Source organism: Cynara cardunculus (assembly GCF_001531365.2).
Source record: "Cynara cardunculus var. scolymus isolate 2C chromosome LG 17, CcrdV1, whole genome shotgun sequence".
NCBI classification, from domain to species: Eukaryota; Viridiplantae; Streptophyta; class Magnoliopsida; order Asterales; family Asteraceae; genus Cynara; species Cynara cardunculus.
In genome coordinates this window covers 36,932,747-36,943,531 of record NC_037544.1, presented here as the reverse complement: position 1 = coordinate 36,943,531, position 10,785 = coordinate 36,932,747, and the positions used below count along the sequence as shown (strand labels likewise).

Sequence of the window (10,785 nt, the reverse complement as noted above, 5' to 3'; positions counted from 1 at the left end):
CAGTTAGTTACACGAATTCAGATATGGAGCTTTAATAAGTTGTACTTACGCACAATCTACTTGTAATCTTGAGTTTTAAGTAATATGCATTAATAAACAATACTTTACGCATAAAAAATGGTTTTTAAGAGTTTTTGTCAATGCTTTATAATACAGTATAGATGATAGGTTATATATTTAACCTTTTTTTAGTAAGCATGGGTCTCTGACCGGTTTACATGCTTCGACCAATCTCCTGATTGACCACAAATGGTCTGGAGTCATCACAGGTGAACCTCCATGGACCATGGCCACAAGGGCTTTGGTAGCGTTGGATTCGAACCCAGAGTAATTAGATTTTCTATATCCACTAAATCCCCCTGAGGGTTAACGAGTGTGCCACAACCTAAGTAGCTAGGTTATATGATAACTTATGGTTGTCAAACATGGCATACAAGTGTTTCTTTCATTTCGTGAATATTTGAGTATAAATGCTTCATATATGAATAGGAAGGTCAACAATACGAAATGTCAACATGAAAAAAGAGATACGGAATTGCATAAGGAAAAGATATCAGTATGAATATTAGAAAGTTCGGGTAAAATGAACTGCAGGCAACATATGTTGATTTAATTATGTCGAAAGTGATTTGATCGTTAAAAAATTGCATTTTCAATTGCTTGATTTGATTTCAAAATACTGTATCTATACATGATATGTTTTTAATATAAAGATGAAACTGAGCGTGTAAAGAAAATATAAGGCTACCAAACAATGTGAATACCAAGTAACCATAAGGGTGGTGCCTAATTGGTTTGAGCTTAGGCTTCAAAGGTCAAAGTGCCTGGATGTTTCAAGTTCAAATCCAAAGAGGAATAAAAATCCCCTTATGGTCATGGAGGTTCAAATACAGTGACTCCGGGCTACCCGCAAAACAGGTGGTCGTTCTGGGATTAGTCGGCTCGCATAGCAGATTGGATATCCAGGTTAATCAAAACAAAATAACGACATTATAGATATCAGTCCAAATTGAACCATGAACTTTTACTTTATTTTATTTGGAATATATCATCCCTCCATTTTGAAAAAAGTTTTGAAGTATCTGCTAGAGTAAAATATTTATCCAAAATTCTCAAGGTCTCCAACTTTTTCTATTTTAAAGATTCCCTTACAAATTTTTTTTGATTAACTTGGATATCCAACCCGTTATACAAGTCGACTAATCTCAAAGCGACTACCTATTTTGCGGGTAGCCCAGAATTACCGCATTTGAATCTCCCTGACCAAAAGGGGATTTTTATACCTATTTGGATTTGAACTGGAACCTGTCAGGGGTATTAATGATGGTTTACTCTTTGTAAAATAATAATCAAAGGACCTAATTCGTATATTTAGCAAATTAAGAACCTAACTTGTGACTTTTTTCAAACTACAAGGACCAAACATGTAAATTACTGTGAAAATTTCATAAATGCACACCACAGTTTCGTTGTTTCCACGCTATATTTATTTCCATCCCCACCACGACTGCTGAGGCGCGTTCTACGATTTTTGGTGAAAATTTCGAGCGATCGAGAGCGATAATCGGATAACATGTCGTGGCAAGCTTACGTCGATGACCATTTGATGTGCGAGATCGAAGGCAACCACCTCTCATCCGCCGCTATCCTCGGCCATGACGGCAGTATCTGGGCTCAATCCGCTAATTTCCCTCAGGTCCATCTCTAATCCATTAAATCACGTAAAAATTTCATATGTACATCGATTTTTATTCAGTTGACCTGTTCTTCATTGTTTGTTGTTGATTAAGCTTCGGATCTGATCTATATCGGTACTGTTTAGTTTCAGATTTGTTTAGTTTTCTGAGAGTTTGATCGTTGTGTTTAGAATGGTTGATTCGTTGATCTGGTTTAGGGCTCGATGAGTCGATGATGTGTTGGTTGAAATCGTTTGTTAGTGTCGATTTCGAATATTATAACTGGTTTCATTGCTGTTAAGGTGTAAAGGGATTAGTTTCGGTAGCTAGTGCTTAACTTGCATGATGTCTCGCCTATCCCTAGGATAAAAAATTTTAGGTTGCGAATAACTAAAATTGGACGAGTTTTTGCTTGATTTGATTTGATTCTCTTTACCAATTGTTATACAGATATGGTCTTATTCTTACATTTAATTTTATCTGAAGGTTCCAGAATCCAAATCTGAGTAAAGTTGAATTGGAAAATAAAGACATTACTATTGTTTTTGTTTGAAATGGTGAAAAACGTGATGAAACTATTAATCGGTGGCATGCATGATGATATGAGTGGATCTACACTATAGAGTTTTTGGTTTGAGGATTCCTGGTTGACAGTGGCGGACCTATCAGATCTCGAGCGGGTCTCGTGCACCCATTCTATCGTATTTGCACCCGCTAATCTTATTTTGTAAGGAAAAACGTTTTGGGGACAGAAGATGCACCCATTAAAAGTTGAACGGTGCTTTGGAATATTAGAAATAACAACAAATATCAACCAAAAATCCAAAAAAGTTCCTCAAAAACTAAAAGACAAAGTCTTCCAAAATCTACCAAAAAAAACAGCCCTTGAAATCAACTGAAAAACTAAAAAAAAAATATCTTTAAATCAATCAAAAAACTTAAAAAAAATCCTCGTAATGCTGGAATTTGGCTGCACTTGTTGGGCAAAAATCATAGATCTGCCACTGCTGGTTGTTTGTTTGAACCAAGTGTCCGATGAATGATTGTAATTGAACCATGGTTATCCTTGTGAGCTGTGACACACTGAATGCTTTTGGGGGTGGAGTTCTGAATATTATGAAAAAAAGATTCCTGAGCCAGGGATACCAGAGTGGCTTAATGATGTTCACCTGTGAAACAGTGTAATTTGGAAGATGTCCATTTTAATCAATGATTTATTGAGGTTAAATCTCATAAATCCAAGCTGAGAGTTTGTCAACCTGAAACAGAGGAAACCCTAAAGGAAGCTTAAGTAGAATGTATATGTATGTGATTGACAGTTTTAAGACTCTCAGCTACTTGTATTTACCTTCTATTTGTGGGTTCATCTGTGGGTATTGTTTTGTTACAGAGTTGTTATTACTTGATGGTAGGTAGTGGGTTTGGTATGTGGGACAGGACTAAACAGATAGGACAAAAACTTGTCTTACGTTTGAGGGTGCGTTTGGTACGTGGAACAGGACGAGCGAGACAAAACAAAAGTTTGTTGTTCTATGTTTGGTGCGACATTTAGACTGGACAGAAAATGACCAAGTGGTACAAAAATGCATACCAAAATAGGTGGCAAAAGATTGGTCGATTACTAAACTACCCGCATCAAATAAAAACCCAAAAAAACCGTGCATATTTCTTTCACCCATCTACCTCACTCTCACCCTTCCAGCCCCTTCTATGAACCAAACCCACCTTAGGGTCTTGTAGCTCCCAGACGAACGTGCAATATGGGCTCTCTTGGTAGCCTTGCTAGGAAAATTGTTATGTTTACGCCTTCATCATGTTTTTCATGGCCTTTGGGCTCCAATATCCAATTCACAACATGTTGGATGTCTGACCCTAACATTAATCAGTTCCAAATAGGTAGTTTTCTTTGTCTCAAGTTAAAACTTTTAGCAAATATGAAGAAAAGGGATCTGTTTCTTGGATAGATTGATTGAAGAAAATGGTTTTGAGGAACTATTTGTTCGTTATTGTCATCAAATCAAAAAAATGTTTGTCATCATCTTTAAACAAGTGTTTGATCGATGCTCTACAGGTGAAGCCAGAGGAAGTAACTGGTATCATTAACGACTTCAATGAGCCTGGCTCACTTGCTCCAACCGGCTTACACCTTGGTGGGACCAAGTATATGGTGATTCAAGGAGAGGCAGGAGCTGTTATTCGAGGCAAAAAGGTGATGAATTTACCCTGTTGTTGCTTTTGAAATAACTGCTCTACTTCTTGAGATCAGGTCTGCCTACTTCCCCCCCCCCCCAAAAAAAAACACCCCACCTTCGGATGGGGTATATATACGCAAACGCAGGCATTTTTTTAGCGTGATAAATTTTTCCTGCCCTCATAGGCTCATACTAGTATTGTTGTTGCAAAATGACCATGGTTCTTGTAATAAAACAAATTTACTACTCATTTTTCATGCATGTGGAATCTTGCATCCCAAGTATGAATGTTGTCTTTTTTGCATTTTGCATTTCATAGTTTGTGTGAAATTGCTCATTCGTACAAAGCTGTTTTATCTTTGCATTTTCTCAAATAGTGCAATGAAGAACTAAGTACGATGTTTGGAGAACTTAGTCTATCATATTTTATTCACATGTACATACACAGTGTTCTTACATACGGTTCAGATCACAATTCATTTGGCTTTCATCATGTTATTACACATTCATCGTCCAAACTTGGAGATTGTTTACCAAACACTTACCTGCAAGAGTCACCACCCTCACTTATCTTATCAGATAACATTTTTTGCCATCAAAATAAATTGTTGGTAAGCGTCTTTTACCCAATAAGCACTAACAGGTTAAGAATCTTCACCCTCACTTACAGGGTAAGATTCTCGCTATTTCCTTTGCCTCTTGCTAGATAAGATTCACTGTCATTTCCATGCTCATCATCCGATAAGGTAAGCGACACCCAATAGCCGCTTGTGCAGTAAGGGTTTGGTAAACTGCCCCTTAGGCTTACATGTTTAGCTTTGCAAGTTGGAGAAACCTTTGGTATTAGTTGCTAGGTTTTGATGGATGTAATTTGTGTATAGGGTCCCGGAGGCGTGACCATTAAGAAGACTGGGATGGCTTTGATTGTTGGCATCTACGATGAGCCGATGGCTCCATCTCAATGTAACACGATCGTGGAAAGGCTGGGTGACTATCTGGTGGACCAAGGTTTTTAGTTGGATTTGGTATGTGTTCTATGATCTCAATTTCTTAATTAACTTTTTGTGATAATATCGTACAATCTGTTTCCATTGTAAACAAATCTGTCATTCATTGTTTTTCGTTTTTGCATATCCAGACTTTGTATTTCTACGAGTTCTGGTTTGTTTGGTTGAGAAAAAGTTTAAAATCTCACTTGATTTCTTAATCAACTTTTGTGATAATATCGTACAAGTTCATTTCTTTGGTTCGTTGGAATCCGACCGACGAGATTTGAAGGAATTGGAACGGTCAATTCCATTCATCGGTTTGATTCATTTGTTAGGTAGCGTTTGGTTATCAGATTCTTTCATGAAAGAATCTGATGGAATTGGAATGTTGAATTCCTTTTAGTTCATTTTCTTTTAGGGAAAGGAATCTTCAAACCCATCTAATTCCACAAAATAGGGGGTAAAAACCCGCCATTCGATTCTAATTTTTTCACAGATAGTTTTATTTTGACAGATTTCATTCCATCTAAAAACATTCTGCAAACTAAATGTCAGCTTACTATTGGTAAGGAAATTCCTTGAGTTATAGCAAGGAATTCAATTCTTTCATATCATCTCTTAAATAAAAATCATTATACTTTTGTATTTATTCTATCCCACCATCGTTGTTGCCACCGTCTCTGCCACTACCATTGTCGTTGCCACCATCTCTCCCACTACCATTGCCATTGCCACCATCTCTGCCACTACCATTGTTGTTGCCAGCGTCGTCTTCTCCTTACCATCATCACCACAATCATCGCTACCACTATCACCATAGTCATCATCACTCTCACTACCACTACCAGCACCACTACCACCGCTACCATCAACGTTGCTACCACTACTACCATCTACACTACTAATGCATTCGTTGAATCAAGCAGGCATCTTCAAATTCTTTTGACAGATTCCACATCAATTTTTGCCAACCAAACGCATGATCAGACATGATTAAGTTACATTCTAATTTCATTAGATCTCAATTCATTTGACAAGTTCTGATTCTGACATATTCCATTTTGTGAATCAAACATCACCTTACATTCTTACCCGATTAACTCTTATTTAAAGAGACCATGTTCTCCAAGGTTTCAAATGGTGTAAAGCAATTTTGTGATGGTGAGGTCAAGTCTTAAACCTTTGGAGTTAATGAGGTCATGACCTGACTTATGAATGTAAATTTGTATATATGAATATATATACAATAAATATACACACACGCACATTGTTGTTTACTATTACTAAACAATTTAAATTAAGTTACATATTAAAAACGTAAGAAATCTCAAATATGGTATTATAAAAACTGTACATTGGGTCATGACGTATTATATGCTTAATCATCATTTATGATCAGAAAAAGTCCCCTTTGTAATGTTCAATTTGTCTTGTTTAAACAATTAATTTAGATAATATTTACTTGCTTCCAAACACATGAAACCTATGTAACGCAACCTTCTTTAGATAAAAAGATACAAAATTACAAACATGCATGAAAGAAAGAAGGCAAAATCATATGTGATACAGTATGTCCAAAAGGATGCAGGTGACTTTGGTCGTGTCGTTGGAAAGGTTCGCTCATTTTATGACCGATCAACGCAACATCTCTGTATCACATATGATCTTTAAACGTCTCGTCTTCTCACAAATCATGATACTGCAAAATTATTATTATATCCGAGTATAGGAATCTTGATCCTAATACCATCAACACATCGGTTTCAAACTCTTTGCGAAACCAATTGCAATTTTCTTTTTCCTTTTTCGTTATTTAAATTAGTTATTTTATATAAGACAATATATTTTATGAATTAGTAATGTTAATTTATTTTTTTATTAAATTACTTATTACAATTACAATATAGTTAAATTAATTTAAACGTTGAACTTTACCTAAAATTATAATTATACATATTAAACATATAATATTAATAAATTTACATACCATGTGTTTATTAACTAAAAATAATTAGAATGTATATTAATAATTTATAAAATACTTAATAAATGTTACAGCAGGAGACCATTTTCGAAAGTGTAGGTAAATTACATATATACAGTACAGATGATAATTATAAAAATGACGTGACACAATTGAAAGCATAAATGATTTGAGGGTCTAAACAAAAGTAAATGCATAAATAAACATGCAGCTAAGCTTTAATACACTTGATGGGTACATGTTTACAACAATTTCCTACCTTATCATACAAAACTAAGGGAACCCACAAATTACTTAAAACCCGATCGAGTCCACTTTAGACATGGGTTTAATTTAGAGCGATTGGATCAACACGAGAAAGATTACGAGTAGACAATAAGCACTTGGGGCTGAAACCTCTCGTTGACCTGCCGACGAAGTTGCATTTGCAGTTACGTTACTTGCAGTGGTTTTCTTGCTCCTGCATATAAAAACACGCGAGCAAAGCTGTAAATGTCCATTTTTTTTATTAACCTGGATATCCAACCCGCTATGCAAGCAGATTAATCCCAGGGTGATCACCTGCTTTGCAGATAGCCCGGAGTCACCGCATTTGAACCTCCATGGCCACAAGGGGATTTTTATTTCTCATTGGATTTGAACCTGGGAGTTGGAACCTCCTGGTACTTTTGACCTTTGGAGCCAAACTCAAACCAATCAGGCACCACCCTTGTGGTTAGGTGTCCATATTTATGTTTTAGTTTAAAAAAGAGCGTCTAGTTTTCAATTCTACCGTTATAATTAAGGTAGAATCGTCACTAGTTAGTTACAAAAAAGTGTAGTAGTGATTACACATTTCTAAAACCGTCTACCATTTTTTCATTGTGGTTATTTATTTTGGCATTTATAGCATCTGATGAGTGTACGTACCCGGCTGTCATGTACAAGCAATTGTCGTAACCTGTGCATGCGAAGATAAAGGTTAGGAATAGACAATTAAGTTGGCATATAAGTGGCAGGTTCATTTAGGAAACTTAAATATTTTGAGAATCTAAATACCACCTATTTTATGTAATATTTATGATGACTAACATGATAGATATTCATCATGAATACTACATAAAATAGGTGGTTTCCGGGTTCCCAAAATATTTAAACCTTTGAGCTACTCAAGACCATATATATATATATCAATATATATAGAGAAAACAAGTTGGTCACTCATGATCCCAACTCTCTCTCTCTACATATATATATATATATATATATATATATATATAGAGAGAGAGAGAGAGAGAGAGAGAAGGGGAAAATCAATAATATAATTAATAAGATAATTATGAAAGTTAAAAATGTATGGTCGATATTGGCTCATAGATTTTCTGACATGTAGGAGGTTTTTATATGATTTTGAACTTATATATAGTTGTATACCCATATGGTATTATATGACTGAACTCAACTAGTCAAACGTCACTATCACAAAATCGGCTTTATAAGACACCAAATATATCTCTTAGTACTTAAGGATCAAACAATTATGCATCTTACATATCGGTGTTACAATAAGTTAATAAAACGTTTATGGGAGTCTTAACAAGTTCTTTTAGGTTACTTTTGAAATAGAGGGTCTTATTAGTCTTTTCATATAACATTATTTGAAAAATGTCCTAAAAACTTGTCAGGATGTCCAAATACGTCCTAACATGCTATTGTGACACACTTAACATACAACACAGTTATTTGATCCTATAAACTTAAGTCCTGTAAGAGTGCGTTTGGTACACTGGACATGACTGAACAAGGATCATCGTTCACGTTTTGCATGACTTTTTATATGGAACAACAGGAACAAAGTGGAACAGGCTTGTTCCACCCCCACCTCATAGAACAAGATGGAACAAACCTATATTTTACCAATATAAAAAACTCAAAATAGAACCTGATTCTCTTCTAAACATCAAACACGTCTCCCTCTTTATATTCTATTCATTCTTTAAATTTTATCTATTGTATTTTACGCTCTTTAAACTTTCATTTTACTATCCTCAATATATTATTTTTATATGGTTTCTATATTTTGATTAATTTATGTAATTTATTAAATATTAGTAATAATAAAAAAATAATATAGAAAAGGTACAAAATAAACTTTTTATTTCGGTGTCAAAACTTTCTAATAATATATTTTCTTATGGAAAATATTTATTTTATTATATTTTAGTAAATTACATAAATTAATCAAAATATATAAATAGCTCATTAGGGGTAAATTAGTCATTTTATTTGTTCTGTCATTTTCAGTTCTACCATTTCTAACTCTGTCTTACCAAACGCTGAACAACTGTGTTGTACTGTCTGGATACCAAACTCACCCTATAATTCTATCTGTACAAGGAAACTAGGAAATTATACTTACTTGGATTCTTGTTGGTTTTGACCCCTGTTCCTCCAAAGCTGCAAGCAATATCAGTAGCTCCATTTTGCTGATAATAACTGTTGAAAGCATAAGATGCATGCGATACTAAACTATCTGGTTGAAAACACGGCTGGCTCGGCTGAATCGGCGAGCAATCCACGTTCCCCGACCCACAAGCCCAATCTAACCCATTCCGTAGGTCTTTCTCCGAAGCCGTAGGCGAAGCAATGCACCACGAAGTCCCGTTTACGGTCGTCAAGTTCCCACCCGTATTCACATCCACAGTCCCCTTCCCACTAAAATCGATATTGTAAACACTTGTCTGATCAGGGTAGTACAAACCCCAGTTCCGTTCTGAATCCAATCCGGGCTTTCGGTTCTCGTTAAACAACGAAAAGATGTAAACATCGAGCTCCTCCCCGGGCTTAGCGGGCGTACCTGTGTTGTTGATGACGTGGCGTATCAGATTAGTGTTGTAAGTCTGCGCGTTTTCGGGTGTGGCTGCGGTTTCTTTAGGAGATCCTTTAGAAGGCCAGCCCGTTTCGGTGACCATAATCTTGATGGTCTTGAAGTTCAGACCCATGAGAGCGAAGTAAATGGAGTCGATTTGTGCATCGAGCATGTTCGTGTAGAGCAAACCCGTGTTTGGATCGATTACTTCAGATGAAGACTCGAAAAGAGCATAGTCTAACGAAACGTTGCTCGATGAATCTCTATATGCATAATACGGGTACGTATTGACCAAAAAAGGCGACTGCTTTTCTGCAAGAAACTCGAGCAACGGTTTCAAGAAACCAGCGTGTCTACTGTTGAAAGCGCCAGCTGAAGGTGGGTATGAACGAGATAAAACCCCTAAAGAATGGGTGGTCGAGACTTTGATCTTTCTATGCAAACCGGCTTTTCTGAGGGCGGTATAGACATTTGTCATGGCAGGAACCACCATGGCCGAGACGTTAGTTGGGGCTTCGGTGACTTCAGCACCGACGGTTATGTAAGTGATTTTAGTGGCGGGGTAGTAAGGGAGGATGTTGTTCTTTAACCAGGTGTCGGCATTGGTTTGAAACTGGGAAAATGGCAAAAGGTCGGAATTTGGGATGCCAATCATGAGCTCAATGCCGGTGTTTGCAAAGGCCTTGAGTACTTGGATGTTGGAATCATATATCCGAACAGAATTGATGTTTAGATTTTTAATGAGCTCTACTGCCTTTTCCGGAGTTGGGAGATCATCTGCATTTCTTCCATAGCATATCCCGATCGTGCTTCCGTTGCAAATTCCTTTAAAAAGAAACAATCTAATAAGAACGGGTAGTACAAAATGCACACAAACGTACGAAAGAACCAAAAGATGAATCAATTCTTGACCGCTAAGCACTTGACATACAAATATGGACTTTTTTTATCGTTAACCCCATTAGATTACTCTCCAAAAGATCCCTTGAATAGAAATAGGGAAGTTGCAACATATATTCAAGAGAAATGGTCGGAGTCTAGCCGATGTGGGTCTCCAATACACCTCCTCCAACAGAGACTAGACGAACACAGATTG

The 10,785-nt window shown here is 36.3% G+C and overlaps 2 protein-coding genes across 2 annotated transcripts in view; one reads left to right on the top strand and one right to left on the bottom strand.

The window, feature by feature from the left end:
• The first annotated feature begins 1,490 nt into the window (after positions 1-1,490).
• On the top strand, positions 1,491-5,077 carry LOC112500149 (profilin-2-like). Its single transcript, XM_025103475.1, has 3 exons — positions 1,491-1,696; positions 3,748-3,885; positions 4,750-5,077. The coding sequence occupies exons 1-3, from the start codon at positions 1,574-1,576 to the stop codon at positions 4,882-4,884; spliced, it is 396 nt and encodes a 131-aa protein (XP_024959243.1). The 5' UTR covers positions 1,491-1,573; the 3' UTR covers positions 4,885-5,077.
• Positions 5,078-6,975: 1,898 nt separating this feature from the next.
• Positions 6,976-10,785, bottom strand: part of LOC112500630 (glucan endo-1,3-beta-glucosidase 13-like) — a 6,410-nt gene continuing 2,600 nt past the window's right edge. The window contains exons 2-4 of the mRNA XM_025104154.1: positions 9,240-10,514; positions 7,751-7,781; positions 6,976-7,301 (exon numbers count right to left, since the gene is read on the bottom strand). Coding sequence (XP_024959922.1) covers positions 7,175-7,301; positions 7,751-7,781; positions 9,240-10,514 — 1,433 coding nt within the window. The 3' untranslated portion in view covers positions 6,976-7,174. The remainder of the gene's footprint in view (positions 7,302-7,750; positions 7,782-9,239; positions 10,515-10,785) is intronic.